Consider the following 18,187-nt stretch of genomic DNA (forward strand, 5'->3'; position numbering starts at 1 on the left):
GTTTAAAGTGACTGTGGAAATTAAGTGTATTACAAAGTTTGTAATGAGAAAGAATAAACTTGTTTTAATTAAGACAAGACTTGTGTCGTTGAAGTTTCTCGGAAAGAATATTTACGGGAAATTATCAAACAAGCGGATACATACATAATGTTGCGTCTCTGCTTGTTTGATAATTTCCCACAGAAATTCTTCCCGAGATACCTCAGCGATACAAGTCATTTCTTAAATAAAACTAGTTTATTCTTTCACAATACAACTTTGCAATACACTTAATTTCCATAGTTACTTAAACACACGCTATAATTCTCAACGAATGATTCACGCATTTTACTTACTACCGCGCTTAACTCAATTGTCCGTCTATATCTTCCATCTCTCTGTCCGCTATTCAATTCCGATTCATTTTCTGTCGCACGTATATACAAGAATAGAGGGCGCCTAGCAAAGACTGGATTATTCGTGATGTTCCCCGATCTTTCTAGAACTCATTACGTGTTACGAGGGTCATGTGACTTCCGCTGTCGTAACAGTAACACTATAATGATCTGCAATAAATTTAATAAATTATACAATTGCTCCTTTGTTTTCTTTGTACGTAACAAATTTGAAGTCGTGATAATTTCATCGCTCTCTATTATCTTTTCCTTTAATATAACTTGTGAACGATTCAGTACGTTGTGAAAAATACTGTGTACTAGGATAACTTTCCTTCATGATAGGTGGATGAGAATCTGAGAGTTGTTTACAAATCACTACTCAGTACTTGCAAAATCTAGGTGGTGCTGGTCCACGAAACCAAGAGTGTGTGTCACTGTTTGCTTCTAATCATCTAAAGTTATAAATAATTTTAACCTCGATTTACTTCTTTCTTTTCGGTGCATACATTGTCTCGGAGGTGTTGTATAGTGTGGTTGACACGTGGAAGAAGTGGAAAAGTTTTAACGGTGTAACTTTCACATAAAAAATTTGTAATGAATTCTGCTGCCTCAGCTGCGCTTCGAGCGGCAAAAGAAGCTATACGAGCCGAAGTTAAAAAGAAACTTAAGGTCATGTCGAAGGACGAAAAATTTTGCCAATCAAAGCTAATTACTGACAAGGTCAGTTTCCTGCTATAGTTGGCAATGTTAAGTTCGCACGTGATTTCGTGTGGTGAAATTACTAATAGTAATTAGTATTACTGTTCCAATGTAATAGATTAGTGCTGTAACTTGTGCGAGATAACTGCTTCTTTTCATGACTGTGCTAGTTTAATACAAAGAATAATAAATACAAAATTAACATAGTTTAACACTTTAACGTAGTTTATTAATATGATTAAAATCATATTTCATAGGTAACTTAATATTTTAATTGGTGGTATTAACTGTTAATATTATTAATAGTATTATTCTATATCAGCATACGATTATGTTTTAACTAACGTTTTAAAATAATGTCAGAACAACTGTTTTAGTTTGACTTGCCCAAAAAATATTTTTTATTTTTTTAGTTGTTGTTTTTAATTAAACTATTTGATTAATATCAAATCAAATAAAATAATATAAATTGATCTCACCTGCTATCTAATTTAGTATTCTGGTATAAACTAAGCAAATAGACTGGGTTAGTGTCTTGAGTCCAACTTGAACTCCAAGTGATAAAATGAATATGTACAAGCAAGTAACATTTTATATTCTTGAAAAAAGTAATCTCTCCTGCATGAAAGGTAACCATATGAATCTTCATTAAAACTAAATATTAACAAGGGTATATCACCAAAAGTCTGAAATTTCTCTACATTTATTTTTTTTAAATAAAATTATGTTTTGTTTGATCTCTTTAGAGGAGAGAGAGAAAAATATTTCTGAAAGTGAAGGATAAGCAACAGTAATTTAACATAGGTTGACAATTTTAATTTATAAAAAGGTCTGAAAGTGAAACACTGATTTTTATTTTAAAGTAATGATGAGTTGAGTGTTTGTGTGATGATGATGATACTTGCACCAATAATTTAAATTATTTGAAATATTTATTTAATAGCTACTTTGAGCAAAGAGCTACATTTACTTTAGTTTCAGTGGCTTTTAACCTCATTGCTTATTCAAATAAGAGTTGTTTTTGTTCAAGTAATATAACCAGTAAAAAGTATATTGGAATAAGTGGATGCTATTTAAATATCTAGAAGTAATTTATTGTTGGGAAGTTTATAAAATTCATAATTAAAATAAAGTGTGGTACATTTTTCAAAGCAATGTATTTGACCTGTGTCTTGTAGTCTTTCATAGTAGTTTAAATTATTTGTTACAGCATATAAAATCAGTATTTTTATATAACCTGCTAGTATCAGTTTTCATGAATAACTTGTTAGCAGGAAATATATTTATTTTCTTATGCTTTTAATGGATATTGTAGCATTACATTGTACTTGTAAGTTCAAAGTTTTAAAAGTAATATCTTTTCAGATACATTGTGCTACTGTATATCAAGAGTGAAAACATAAAATCGGGGCACTATGATGGTAACTGTGTTACCAAAAGTAGTTGAATAAAACAATTAATAAAGCCTATGTTTTAAGTTAAGTTCAATTGATTTGTGCTGTGTGAAAAATAAATTGAGAACCAAATTTACTTTGCAGACCTTTATGTTTTGCAAAGAATGCTAACTTTGATTGCATTCAAAGAACTAAAATTATTTTTTTCAACAGTTGATCAACTATGATCGTTTCAAGAATAGCCATCGAATTTCCATCTACTTAAACACAGATCATGAGGTACAAACAAATGGAATCTTGGAATATATTTTTAAAATGGGAAAAGAGTGTTTTATACCTAAATATGAGTAAGTACTAATGTTCATTTCTGTACTTGCATGATATAGAGATTCAGACAATAATTGATTTTTTTTTTAACAAGTGTTTTCTGACTTAATCTGACTGAGTGTACTAAACTGCTCTTGACTAGTTAAATCTGGAGTTTTTTGTGTTTCCTGCAAATCTGTCAATATACAGTTTATTTTATGATGAATAATATAGGACAATTAAAGATGATATTTATAAGGTTATTAATGGGAGCAATTTGTTGCTGAAGATTAGTTTCTGCCCATCAGTAGTTCTAATGCAATTTCAATGGGAACAATCTGTTTTTTCTTCAAAAAATGCTCATATCAGTCATTATGAATTTCTTACACGTGTCAGAAGTGTCAATTTTGAAACTGATCTGTAACTGCAAGGTTGCAAAATGCTAAGAATGTTACCAGTGCAGTAGGTTGAGGATGTGATACATGTGACCAAACAATAATCCACAAAAGAGGTCAAAGATAGTTTATCTGGCAAAGATGATGCAGATAAATGCCCAAGGTAAAGAACAACATTCATGTATTAAAAAGGTATCTTCAAAGCTGTTCCAGAAGAGGTTTCTCATCATGTGTTAAGGAAGGACTGTGGCAATAAACAGTGTTGTCGAGTTGCTTACCATGTTTGGCTTGACTGATGCCCATCACCTAAAACTGCTTGGCATTGTATAACAGTCTTCACCCATACAGTCTTCAACCTTCCCAGTGGCAGTACAATGCTTGGCAGTTTGCACCTTCATCTCTGTAGTTTTTTCAAATTTGGCACTGTCACTGCTCAGTTATCAAACTAATATAATTCTCTCTGTTTAAGTCAGAGATTGCTTGTTAAGTACAAAATTATCAGATTTTTTTGTATTTTAAGTTCATAATTTTGGTAAGAAGCATATTAGAGTTGCTGTGAGAATTCTAGTTTCACCCTACTAACTCCACCTGCTAAGTTTGATCCTGCTAGCTCCAAAACTGGGAGAAGTTGTGAAAGAGAAATTAACAAACACATAAATGAATTAATATAGAATGCATAATCAAATAGATTTTTTTTCCTTTCATTGCAAAACAAACACTCCAGCATTTCTGTTTATTTTTTACTGGTATACTGATTATAGAACATGGTTGAATCTCCCATGGGTGACATTAAAATAGTATTGATTATATTGGAACATATGCTACTGATCTCTTATGCTGTGTTAAATTTTAAACATTGTTGAATGTTACAAAATACCCTGTGGGGAAGGTTTTCATTCATTTCCATTTTATTAGATAACAATGTTTATTTATTGACAAAAAATATTGGTAGAAGCATTAAAAATATACTATTGTTTAGTCAAAGAAGCTAATTTTTATAATCCTTCTGAAGCTAAGGAGTAAAAACATGTTCATCAAAGACTGTTCTTGATGAAAATATATTTGTGAATATAATGGCAGACAAAATTGATATCTAATAATTAACAGCTATAAACACAAAAAGTGAAAAAATAGTACCCTTAACTAAACGCTAAAAAAAACACATCTTTAACTTTCAACATCATGCTTGAAGTGAATGTCACAACCAGTTTTTTGTTGTAGAGGTTTACCTTCGGTGTCAGAATTGCTTTTGCATTTAAAGAATCACTTCAAAGTATGTTTGGGCTCAGGTTGTAGTGTGACAGTTGTGTTGTTCTCCCCAATAAAAGAAGCAGTTTCCTTTTTTGTGCTGAAATTTTTTGTTTGTTTTTCTTCTGCCACACTGATACTACACTAATATGAACAAAGACCATCATTCAGTCTTCTGTGCAAAAGTTGTCCAGGATGAGATACAGTAATAATGTCTAAAGCTCATAATATGTACTTGTTTGGGTTAAATGAATTCTAAAAAATGAGATGTAAGAATGTCATAATTGATAGTAGCTATGTTTCTGGAAACTGGGAGATGTAGCTTTTAGATGTACTGCTGCTATACTGATATCCAACATCAAATAGCATTGCATACATTTATTAATTTTCAATTGTAAAAAAACAAAACAAAAAACCTTTGAATTTTATTGTTATTGTAAAAAGTACTTAAAATTTTTTCTAGTCTGTGACCCTAACATGACTGTTCTGTTTCTAGTGAAGTAAGACACAGTAGAACAGCCTTCTATAAAGAGGGCTACAATCAGCAGGAAGTTTCTGAAAAAAATAAAGAATCAGAAGTTGGAGTTTAATAATAAATCAAAAGATACAAAGAAAGTAGTACAACTAATGACAAGAGCAGGCCCATGAACCCATCTAAGCTATCAAGATCAGATGTAAAGTACCTTAGACTTACTTCACTGAGACAACTGTAAATTTAGCAGCTGCCTTTCTACACAACTTTCATAAATTACTGGTATGAAGGTTAATTATTCTATAGCTAAAAGAGAGAGAGTTATGAAAATCATGGTGCACTGTACTGTTTCTGTTTTTATAAGAAATCTGTTTTGTTTCTTGAACTGGGAATCTTCAGCTCATACTGATGCTCTGAAGTTCATGTACTAAGGTACCAGAACTCTCAAAGTACATCCTAACCATCACAGTAGCTTAAATATTTTGAATGAACGACATCACTTAAATTAACAGGATGATACTTAAGAAATTTCTTGTTTCTTTGTAGCTCAGTTATGTTGTATTCATGCTTTTTTACCATTGGCTACAGTAACACTGGAAAGATTGCCCCTTATAGTTCTTGAAAACAACTTAGTTTTGTTCCTTTAATAACTTGCATTTCATGTAATTTAACCCTCTCCACACAGGTCAAAGGCCATGTCATGATGTTTGTTGACATGCGTTCAAACTTTTATTGAAGTACTATTTTGTGAATCTGTGTCAATAAGTTTGGTATCAAATTGTAGATTATAATTCAAGGTTTAGTATTATATGTTAGATAATTTCTTAATTTAAAAGTAAATTTTCGAAAACACAGCTAAACATTGATTTTTGTGTGTCACATGGTATGTTGAATGCAGCACTGGCTCAAGTTAGGTGTTTGTGATGTCAAAACACAAAACCTACAGTTTTGTATGAATTAGGAACTCCAACTACTGATATTGAGAAGCTAGAATATAAGATAAGAACCTCTTATCTTTTCTATTGCTCTTGTACTGAATCGTACAAAGTGGCCCCACTCACCTCTTTCCACTTTTGGAAACTGTCCCTTGTATACACTTACTTCAATATATGAGATGTGAATAACCAATCGAAAGCTTAGAATGTCTCCCTAGTGTCTTTCTCAGCCATTTTCATGTCTTAGGATTCCATCTCTTTCTTTTGAACCAAGATATCAAGGAGGTAGGTTGTATCTTTAGTCTGCTTGAAATTTCATATTTTTTTAGACCCAAATACAGCTTAGTTACTAAGATTGATATTGATATAGTAATTTATGGTTTTTTGGTTATTCAACTGTATAAAAATACTTAGCAACCTACGTCAAGCACAAACAGAGTACAAAGGTCGTAACTAGAGGAGCTAATTGTTTGCTTTATTTCTTTACTTACTGTTCTGTGTTTTAAGAACATTAAGTTTAAGAACTTATTTCTAAATAGTAATAAGCTATATACATATGTAATGTATAATAATGGAAATGTGTCTGTATTTTTACAAAACACTAGTCGACTAAAACACAGCCAAGACAGGTTACTTTCTAAAGACAAAAGGTCAGTTTTATATTATTGAATATGGTAACATGAGAGCACATGTGCTGCATCATTGTAACTTCTATATTGTTAGCCAGGCATGGCTGAAGGGTCAATATGATAAAAATAATAAATATATATGAATGTACAATGTTATGTGATTTAAGCTGTTTAGACTAAAAATTTGTGTTTTCGTGTTATAAGTAGTAGTCATTCTAGAACAAAAAAAGCATAATTAATGTGTTTTTTTTTCCTAATTTTTTTTATTGAGGTTACAAGATTGGTCAAAACTACCAAACCCATATAGAGATTCATTAGAGAAAATAAGAGATAAAATATAAAGTTTTTTTTAAAGAAATGATTGATAACTATCTGGACATTATAGAGACTTCATATGTGAAATTTGAAAATTTTCTTATGCATAAAAGTATTTTTAAATTGAAAATGAAAATTAGTTTGCATGTTGGATAGGCAACATGCGAAAAGAAAAAAATATATTAGAAAAACATTGCTTAACAAACTATAAGGCTTAATAAAAAAAATTGATATTTTGTATATGAAAGCATTGTAATGTTTAGTGATAATCTGCCAAATTTCGTTAACATTCTCTTACTAATTTAAAAGTTATAGCATGAAAACTATAAGAAGCACAAAAATGTTTACTGGGTCAGTCCCATGCTGAAAGAATTAAACCAGTTGTATAGATAACTTGCAAAGATTTTGGTACATTAGTTTGTTTGTTTAATCATTTCCATTGAAACACCATAGTATTTTTTGTTTGAGATGTGAATTGTGTACATGATTTTAATTTTCATAAAATTAGCCTTTCATTTTTGTATTAAGTTCCCTCTTACCAGTGATTATCCATGTAGCAAGGATAAACTGTAATGTTATTATAGTTCAAACAGCCAACACATGGATATGGTGAAACTCCACTCTTTAGAAGACTTGTCCAAACTACCTCTGACAAAGTGGAATATCAGACAGCCAGCTGATGATGATCACCGAGAAGAAGCTCTTGCTACTGGTATGTTTTAAGATATTTGTTGAATGTCAGAAAATGTATACAATATTAGTTTGATTATATAATCAAGCATTGTCAACCCATTGGCTAATTTCTAATATTTTTAAACTATTCTATCAGTCAGTTGCATGCGACAAAGCACTTTTACCACTGTTGAACTGAAAGGTCAATAGAATCATGTACACTGTAAGTGGTGAACATATAAAAACCTCTTCAAGTTCATTGATATACTAAAATGGTAGTTTTCTTCAAGATATAGCATTCTCGGAATTCTGGGTATCAAAAGTATCATCAGATTGGGAAGAAAATGTAGCATAATGATTGGTGAAAAAAAAACATACTGTAAGGCTTTGGATGGGCATTTTAGGATTTAGGTTAATCCAGTGCCTCAAAATTCCCCACCTCTTTTTTTATCAATAAGAATATTCTAACTTTGAGAACAGTATCTTAACTAACGAGTAATGTCTTGAATTAGCACATATGTTTGAAAAATACTATCTACCATCGATTTTACAAAATATAGATGACATATTGTACACAGGAGGGTAAATATAATTCAGGAGAAAAATTGTTTTTCCCAGTAAAACTGTTATTACCTTAACTTTTGCTCTGAACCTTCTTCAAGTTAACCAATCACAGAGATGGACTCAGAACAATTAAAAAATAATGTACAATTTAAACTATCAACAATAAGTTCAAACACATTGGCTTTAGAAGCCAGATGGTTCAACAGTTAGATCTGATACTTAGTAGCATTGTTAATAAGTATCTAGTGAAAGATACGTAAACTGAAGTAAAAAACAAACAAATTGTACTTACATGTGTATGTATTTACTACAAAATGATTGTTCAAAAAAATGAAAGTTCAAATTAGCATCACATTTTATGACAACAAAAAACTTGACTAAAATATGAATAAGAGGAAGAAGTATTTATTAAGTTTTTAATCTCTGTTATAAACTGGTTGTTAGTTCTGAGAGCTATCCAGGTAATCCAGGCACTTTGAATAATGAAAGTATTGTTAAAATGTGTTAAATCATATTTCTCAATAAAAACTGTTTGCCTGTTTGTTTTGATGTTAAGCACAAAGCCATACATTAGGTATCTGTGCCGTGCCCATCATGAGTATTGAAACAATTTTTAGGATTATATGCTTTCAGACGTACCGACCAGCCACTGGGGGGACTCAATAGAAAGTACAACTACAACATTATCTTCACTTTCCCATTATACTAGTCCTAAGATGTTCCATATAGTGGAATTTACATCACAAAGTTTCTTCACTGTAGCATTCACCACATGTATTACATTCAATACTATAACTTGTTTTTTAATGCAATACTTTTGGAAACCTTTAGCTCATGGAACATAATTGTTTTTTAACACTGATCAAACTTAAATTGAAATACAGTTTTTTAGCTCCAAAATATTTTTCACATATCACCAGTACATTTTATCAAGAGACTACACAACAGAATAAATGTTACATTTGTAAAGTATGGTTACAGACTGTGTTGGAGTAATAATATACTGTAAAATAAACAATTTATAATTCTGAAAAAAAAAGCTTGTATAGATTCTGCAGAAACTGTTAAAAGATCAGTAACCAAAAGTAAATGATGATAAACTAAATTTATGGTTTAAAAATGTACTGGGGAGATGATGTGTCATAAATTATTTCGAGTTAGAAACAAACTAGAATTATTTGTTTTTATTTGAAGAGTAAAATAATTTCATAGTGTAAGTTCAAGTTCTTTGATAATAATAGATGTACCCTTTATCTCTGTTTTAGGATTTTTGTTGAGTAGTGTTTCTGTGTGTGTGTTTTTTTTTTATTTTGCTTTTAGAAAGGATAATTACAATAGTCATTTTTAACTATTGCTGGTCCTTTTATTCGTATGTTGTACTGAGAAACTTTTATTGAAATTAGTCTTGTGAGCCGATGTATTCTTAGTTACATGTACGCTATATAAAGGTCTTTGTTTCTCATATATATATATATATATATATATATTCCTAAAAATATTGTTTCATTTAAATTGGTGAACTATATTTTTTTTTAGTGGCATTGTTATTATATAGTGTTGTCATGAAGGGCATATTTACTAAAAGTTCTTCTGAATTTTTGGCATTCTGATTGATTTTTCTTTTTTTAATTTTGTCTGTGTCAATGATGCTAATGCATGAAATAGTAAATGTAGTTGCGACACGAGTTTTTTTTCTTGAAATGCTTGTTTTGGTTGCATGCATTTTATAAAGGTTATCTGTGTATTGTTCTAGGTATCTATTTCCTAAAAATTGTTTTAAGGTTAGTTACAGCTTGTGTTTTATAATACTTTTTTTTAAATATTGATTGGATGATGTAGAGGTATAGCAGTTTCAGAAACTACAGGAGAGTGATCAGTCACCCTCCAGAACATATTCAGGATGACTAATCAGCTAAAACCAAACTGAAACTGATCGAGCTAATAAGTTTAAGTCTTGTTTATTACAAAGATATGATGGATGGATATGTGTGTGTACCAAGTAAACTTGAAAGTTCACCTACTAGCAACTTTTGGTTAATAAATATCAGGTTGGGATATGGTCCTGACATGAACATGTAAATTAGTACATCAAAGATGTGATATGTGAAAGGAAGATATGGTTTTGTGTACGTGTATCAGTTTGTTGCTCCCTGATTGTTAAGAAAACAACCAAGAAAAATGGAATGTGTTTAGGACATAATAAACTTTTTAAAGGATGAGCCGATGGTTCCAGGTTAAAAAGTATTCTTGATATATCTATACTATATGTTTGGTGGCAGGCCTGTTGTGTTTATATATTGAGATCTTCAGTTTCAAGTATATGTACAAATGGTAAACAGGATGTTGTGTTTCTATATTTGTAGCAAGGATAAAGAATTACATGCTTATTTACTGCTGTAATCATCAGCACCTTGTGTGAGACGTGTAGTAAACCTAAAGAGGTACAGGTTTATGTGAAAGTAATTATACTGTCCTCAACACTAACTTGTGTGAGATAGTAGGTAATGCTATTGTCCATGTTTTTGTATTACTTTTAGGTGGACTAGACTTGATGGTCATTCCAGGTCTGGCATTTGACAAACGAGGAGGAAGGATTGGAAGTGGCCAGGGCTATTATGATATCTATATTGACCGCTGCTTACATGATCCTAGTGGTCGCCCATATCTTCTTGGGTTAGCTTTTCAGGAGCAGATGTTGCACAGTATCCCCATGGATGAACATGATATCATAGCCGATGACATCCTTTTTCCTGATAAATAGCGAGATGGGAACTCTCCTATAATTTATTTTGTGTACATCAGTTTGTTTTCTTCAGTTAACCTTATGAAGTATATTCTATTTAAATTTCTTCCACAAATAAAGGAAGTTCTTTGTTTCAGGATTGTTTATCTTACTTTTAGGATTAGTTTTATGTCAGTTTAATAAGATTAGTTAATGTAGATTCTTGATTGCTTCAGGTGGGCTTGACCTGATTGTGGTTCCTGGATTGGCTTTTGATAAACGAGGCGGTCGCATTGGACGTGGTGGTGGTTACTATGATACTTACCTAAATCGTTGCCTACATGACCCTCATGGTCGACCCTACACGATTGGCTTGGCTTTTGCTGAACAACTTCTACACAGTGTGCCAATGGATGTGCATGATGTCATTATGGATGAAGTATTTTATCCCGATGAAAAATAGCTGACCTTCCTTCTTTGTAACTTGTTAACAGTGTTATTAAACACTCCAGCATGATTTGTTACCAGAGCTATTGATTGTTTTTTTCAAATTAATACAATAACTCATTTGCATGAAATGTATCCACTGCATGTTATTAAGCAGGATCATTTTTAGGTTATATTGTTTTATTCTTTACATTTTAGTTTCATATTTTTTATTTACTGATTATTGCAACCTGCCTGTATTTAGTCTTCTTGGATATGATGCATATGGACACCACATTGAAAAAGTCTGCATAAATTAAATAGCACTGCAGTTAAGGGTACCCAACAGATGACCTAGGGCACAGTGGCCACATAAGCTTTTCTATTTTGCCCGTTACTTGCAATTAAAAGTATGTATTATTAGTTGGAAATTTTTCAGAACCTCTTCCGGGAGAAATTATTACATAATTGGTATAAAACATCTAAATTTTGTATGTTTGTTTCAGAACTGAAACTACTTCTGAGTATTGACAGTCACATCGATTAAATATCCCTGAAGTCTTTGCCTTAAAGTGATGTAGAATTATTTTACATTCAAAACTTAAGGTGCTGTATTTAGAATGTTTAAAATTACAAAAAGCTGGAAAATTATTTTAATGTTTGTATCAGTAGGATTCCCATAAGTTCCCTAATGTTTAGGACGGGGTTGTGAACCTTGTTACTGCTACTGTACTTGCCAAGATTTGTCCTGCAAGGGAATTGCATCTTGTGTAATATTCTTAAAATCTCTTGTACATCTTCCTAGTAATTACAGGACTAGAATTAATTGTTCCACTTTTGTATTAATAATGTTCTAACTATTTATAAAATATTTTTATATATGAACTCAGTGACTGCATTTTTATATACTCTACTGGGAATTAAACCTTGCACAATTCATGTTGTAAAATTTGATTAATATTGAATACAGAAACATATATCAACTATTTTGAAATAATTCAGAGCTTATTGTCTTTGTTAATGTTATATTTTCCATTTAAGTATTTGTCACAGTATGTATTGAAATTGTTTTTCTATTTGGCATTAATAAACTATGGCACATATTGATGTATAGTTTTGTTTTAGAAATAAAACATAGTGATCAGATAATCATATACTTTACCACGTCAAAGTGAGAGAGTAGAAATTAATTTCTTCCTAGTATCTTTTATAAGGTAATCATGTCCTTATATTAGAAATTTTGAAGGCTCTGGTTTTACTTTTGGAACTTGAGTATATATTGAAATCTGATAAACCTGTTAGTTTCTGGAGATTCAAAAATACTAAGCTGTATAATGTTTTGTTTAGGTTTGTATTATTTCTGCTTTGTACCATAGATTTATGCCAAACTATGCCAGTTCCTGTAAGGACTGGTAAATGAGGCAAATAAACTTGTTGTTAGTCAGTACAATTGTATGTTCATATTTAAAACACATGACACATTACAGGGTTTTATATTGTAATTTATATATTATTCAGACAGGACTTTATTAAAAATGTTAACTTTCATAATGCAAGTTAAAACTATTAACTGGTGTTATAGTCATCTTATGTTTATAAGAAAATCTATATCTGTAAGATTGTGAGAGTCCAGCCCTGTCTACTGATATATGTTGTCACAGTCAAATTATCTGTGAGTAATAAAACACACTGGTGGTGTACAAGGGCAAGAACTCCTGACATTTTTGGGGAACATCCAAATCTCTAACAGAATAATTTGAGAATGAGATATCTGAGCAGACAACAAATCCTAAAGATAATGATTCTCCAACACATCACTAGTCCTGGAGTGAAGCATTGGAGGAGATAAAAGAACAAGAAATGTACAGTGAGGAAACTCAAGAATGAGTTGCACCTGAAGGCAGTCAAGAGTAGTGGGAGAAGTTCCAATAGTCAAGGACAGATTCCACAAAGTGGCAAGGTCCCATTGACAGTATCAGAAGCAAACATGATCCATGGAAATTGCCTTGTAAAGAAAAACCATCATTCCCAAATCAAAGAGAAGTGCACACCCAAAACTCAAAGGAAATGAAGAGTGTTAATGCAAAATTTCACATGAACAAGATAGGGTTTACAAAAATTGAGACTTGGACTTATGAACAATTAATCTCAGAGAAGAGGCTAACTGGATGGTCAATTCATTATGAGGCAATCAGTGAGTGAAAATCCTCTAATAATCCATGTAATGATAACATTATTATGTGAAGACATACAATGCCAAAGCCAGGCCAAAAATGTGAACAGCCAGATTCCCAAGTCCTCATTTATCATTCAAAATCCTCTAAGGAGGAGGAATACTTGGATAAAAGAAAATTAAATAGGAAATTGATGATTACTCTCCAATCTTCTGAGAGCTAAAAAAAAGGGGGGAAATGTGACATAACATTAATATCCCTTTGTTGTGGAAAAGGTTTGAGGCTACTACCAGATCTAAATCTAAATTCAAATAAGAACTGGAAGCAATAGGTCCATAGATGAACAAGTGTTTTAGATGATCCACAAAACTCCAGATGAAGTAATCTAGAACAGAGTCAATGAAAAAGCTATAAAGATACACCTTACTTACATTAACATTGGGCCACACTAAAAGTGTGAGTAGATATAAATGAACATAAAAAATTACATCTAGGAATGATGACCAGAGGTACAAGAAGATGCTAAAACCCTAATCAATTCCTATTGGCAAACTTTCCCCACAAAGACAAGTAATGAATCATTTGTAATGATTTCAAATGATTAAAAGACAAGCATCTTGCAACACAGCCTGATAGGTAAAATATCAAAGGACACTAAGAGATGTGATCCTACTTAAATTAATTAGGAGAATGAGAATAACTAATAATAGTAGAGGAAAAGCACGTCTCAAGACAAAACACTGTATACAAGGCAGAAACTGATGATGGATCAAAGTAAAAAGTTACATGGAAGACCCCCCCCCCTCAAGAACCAAACTGAGGGAAGAGTGGAGGAGGAGTATGAATACAGGGATAGTTTTGAAAAATATCTGGAAATTATGATGTTACAGCTTTCTTTTCTTTTCACCAAAGGTAAAATTGAAAATATTACCTGTGATGTAGATGCCTATTTATTCTTTGGGCTGCAGTTTCACCTATTCAAGGCTTATCATCCAAGTAAGACCTCCTCTGAACTTTTTATAAGTCAATATCCTTTCTTAGATAAGGAGTTTGTTTTATTTTTAGATATTCACTCAAAGCTATTCAAGCATTATCGATGTTAGCCATCCCTAATTTTGAACTGATAGACTAGAAGGAAGGCAGCTAGTGAATAATGTCCACAGCTAACTTTTGGATTTGACCACTACTCTCCTGCATCCATGGCTCCAAATTGCTGCTCACAGTTTATTTTTTTGAAATAAGACACACAAACTTTTGATCTACAATGTGTTATGCTAACTACTTGGCCTGGTCTTAGATAGACCAAAACTGTAAATTAATCCAAGTGAAAGCCTAACTAGTGATTTGTATAAAGAGAACATTACCTCTTTTAACTTTTAATACACCATAAATTGATGGCTTGAATGACTTATGTACCACTATGTCAAGACCTTTTCTTCAGCTATGAGTTCCCAAACTGGAAATTACAAGTTTAATGTCTATAGCAAAACAAAGGCCCAAGCACTGAACCCTGGAGCAAACTACCATCAACATGATTCAGTGTGATTGGCCATTAACTTTTTGCTTTCTCTCACACATCCATCCTACAATCTAATTAACTAGTGTTTACCCATCCTCTACTGATGTGATGTTGTATGGTGTCTCATCAAAAGCTTTTTTAAAATCTTAGCACACACGTTCTAGAACATTTCTCACTACAGAAGTAAGACTAATTGACTTATAATTTTCAGGGAAACTTTCCACCTCTTGGAAACCTGCTCACTGTATTTCAAAAGGATTAATACCTACATGATTCTTGCTAATTCTAATATCCTTAATATCTTGTAAGAAAACAAAAGACTTCAACAAAAACTTTGCTATCAGCATCCTTTAAGAGCCCAATTCCCATTTTAACATATTACTTACCTTAAACTTACTAAAAAGAAAATAAACAATAACCTTTCTTTAGTTTCAATATTTAATCAGCCAGCTGTTTCTCGCAAACTTCTTTAATTAAATCCATAGCTTTTCTGTAGTTCTGTGAACCTTCCATCCTATCTATCATATAAAATTAAGGCATTCATCTCTGGTTTTTTAATTCTTTTGTTTTTAAGAACAATATGGTTAAAGAAGATGTAAATGTGTATTGGTTAGATTATCATAAAGTGTAAAAACATGTAATAGCCAAAATAGTATCAAATATTTCAAAAGCAAGCAAACACTATTTAAAGAAAGACTGTGAACCTGTATTATGTATTCTTTTTTTTGTGCTTTAGTATGACTTTCATGATGAATAAGAGTAAAAACTTACACTGATAGCAGAAACAAGTTACTGTAGAAGTGTGAAAGTTAAAGGGATGGAAGACTAAAAGCAGGTTGGTCTAGTTACCAGGTAGTATATCTGTAATGCAATAGACACCACAGTATTTTTCGATAGTACTGTAAAATCAATAAAAACCCTGTTAATTATGGATGATTCAGTAGTATAAGACATTGGTGAGTGCTTGTACACAATTTCAAGTTTATGGACATATGTTTTAGTTTCTTTAACTTAAAGAAAAAATGTTAAAAAGTTGAAAGACAACATGTTTAATGTTATCTCCTTTATTTTCTATTTCAATCTATAAACTAATAAATTTTAGTAAAACAACTAGATAAATAAATAAGACTTAATCTAAATAACTGAAAATTTCAGAAGTTAAAATTATTTTATGGGAGATTACTTGTAAAAGAGGAAACTGCTAGTTAAATGTGTGGTTCACAGAGAGATCACATTACATTTTGATTAGACTGGACATTATTTATGTCATACATAGTCTTCAGAACTTGAACATATTTTTCTTGACTGCTAGCCACAGGTGCCACTCCTCTGATATCCCATCGATGAGAAAGTAAGTTAGTGAAAGAAATATTTGTCAAGCCTAATTGTGGTGTCTGGTGCAAAAGACCATTCCATCGGAAAGGAAAGTCAGCTAGGGCTTTCTAAAAATAATAATAATTTCTAGATATAAAATAATTTTAGAATAAGCACTAAGATGTAAATATTGCTTGGTAAGAATAAAAACTATGAAGAATAATTCAATATTTATTTGATTACCTAAATCTACTTAGTTTCTCAATCAAAAATAACAAGCATTATTAATATCAAGATACAAAAACAATTATGTATATTAATACATGATTTAAGCTTATCAAGGATTTTCGAACTGAAGTCAGCAAATGTTGAACATCCATTAATTATGATTGACATAAAAAAAAACAATATGCTCTAGATAATTTGTTGCTATCTTAATAATACTTCACTATCTAATATGATAGTATTTCTTTACCTGATCAAAATCACTATCTAATATGATAGTATTTCTTTACCTGATCAAAATCACTATCTAATATGATAGTATTTCTTTACCTGGTCAAAATCACTATCTAATATAATAGTATTTATTTACCTGGTCAAAATCACTATCTAATATAATAGTATTTCTTTACCTCGTCAAAATCACTATCTAATGTAATAGTATTTCTTTACCTCGTCAAAATCACTATCTGATATAATAGTATTTCTTTACCTGTTCAAAATCACTATCTGATATAATAGTATTTCTTTACCTGGTCAAAATCACTATCTCCAATTAGCTGGTACTCCTTCATCGGGTTAAAAGGTTCATCAGTTTTTCCTTCCCATGAAAGAGTCACATCATCTTTCACATCCTCTTCTTCTTCTTCAGAGATGTGAGACAACATAGTGTTCAGATGTTCCTGTTTGAAATCTTCCCAAGATGACCGTCGAGTGCCTGAAGAACCTTCCACTAAGCTTTCAGACTCTGACAATTTCTTCTTTCTAGCAGATTTAGCATCAGTCGTGGAGTTTTGTGTATTTTGTAAGGCTTCTTTATTTTTCGTAAATGATGATTTAGTTGACCTATCTGTGGAATTTCTCTCTGAGCAAGAAAGTGGTGAAGGTGTGATTCTGTTAAACACATCATTGGTTGAAAGAATGGAAGAAATCCCAAGACTTTTTCTGATCCATTTTAAATTAGTTTGAAGAAGGTCAAACAGGTAGGTCACTGCCTCTGGACCTGTACAAATACAGGATATATACCTGTGGATCATACTTTCTATTCTTTATGTCATACTTAGATTCTATCCTCTATTAGGTATCACAAAACCTTAAGCCGTGTAATCTACAAACTACCTTAAACTTCAAGATGTATTGTCTAGTTTATTTTTATCATATATATATATACTACTTATTAACTAATAAAATGTAAATATATTACCTAATATATCTGGGTCATGGAATCTTTCACCACTGTATATTTACCACTTTAATAATGTACTGCATATTAGTAGTATCAATACAAATTACATCAAAATTTCATTATATCTTCTTTGATAGCTTCTGAAGCCATATTTTGAGATTAGGTGTGCTCTCAACTTTTTGTATTTTACTTATTTGATTTATGTCCAGCAATGAAAGGTAATCAGTGTGATCACTTAAACGAGAATTCATGCTGGTTAGAAGACAGTACACATTGATCAGTCTTCTAGATGGAGCCACAAACATTATTCTACTCACCAGATGGCAAACAAATAGTATAGCTTGCTGACTAAAGAATTGGATGCCATTTTTCCAGATGCATATAGAACGAGTTGTACAAGGCAGGTTATCGTAATTATCATATGTAATAAAAAAATGACAAGTTGTCCTTATCACTGATAACATAACAATTCACAGATATTCAAGAAGAACCATAATCTGATCTAATTACAAAAACTATCATCACAGAAGGGGAATTCTTTCTGTAATTTTACTGGTATTAGCTAAGCAAGGACATCTATTGTGATATATATATATATATATATATATATATATATAT

The 18,187-nt window shown here is 31.4% G+C and overlaps 2 protein-coding genes across 5 annotated transcripts in view; one reads left to right on the plus strand and one right to left on the minus strand.

Moving 5' to 3' along the window:
* Positions 1-755: 755 nt before the first annotated feature.
* Positions 756-12,601, plus strand: LOC106470752 (5-formyltetrahydrofolate cyclo-ligase-like). Of its 4 annotated transcripts, none has more exons than XM_022399385.1 (4): positions 756-1,097; positions 2,684-2,817; positions 7,364-7,482; positions 10,965-11,225. In XM_022399385.1, the coding sequence occupies exons 1-4, from the start codon at positions 972-974 to the stop codon at positions 11,189-11,191; spliced, it is 606 nt and encodes a 201-aa protein (XP_022255093.1). In that variant the 5' UTR covers positions 756-971; the 3' UTR covers positions 11,192-11,225. The 4 variants fall into 4 exon arrangements, with proteins under 4 accessions (XP_022255093.1, XP_013786773.1, XP_022255094.1 ...); XM_013931319.2 differs by lacking the exon at positions 10,965-11,225 and adding an exon at positions 10,544-10,958 and having other exon boundaries at positions 7,355-7,482; XM_022399386.1 differs by lacking the exon at positions 10,965-11,225 and adding an exon at positions 10,544-10,958.
* A 3,333-nt stretch (positions 12,602-15,934) lies between these two features.
* The window catches only part of LOC106470751, a 64,996-nt gene continuing 62,743 nt past the window's right edge, over positions 15,935-18,187 (minus strand). The window contains exons 16-17 of the mRNA XM_022399387.1: positions 16,917-17,386; positions 15,935-16,289 (exon numbers count right to left, since the gene is read on the minus strand). Of these exons, the coding sequence (XP_022255095.1) occupies positions 16,077-16,289; positions 16,917-17,386 (683 nt within the window). The 3' untranslated portion in view covers positions 15,935-16,076. The remainder of the gene's footprint in view (positions 16,290-16,916; positions 17,387-18,187) is intronic.

This window comes from Limulus polyphemus, unplaced genomic scaffold, assembly GCF_000517525.1.
Source record: "Limulus polyphemus unplaced genomic scaffold, Limulus_polyphemus-2.1.2 Scaffold4200, whole genome shotgun sequence".
Lineage (NCBI taxonomy): Eukaryota > Metazoa > Arthropoda > Merostomata > Xiphosura > Limulidae > Limulus > Limulus polyphemus.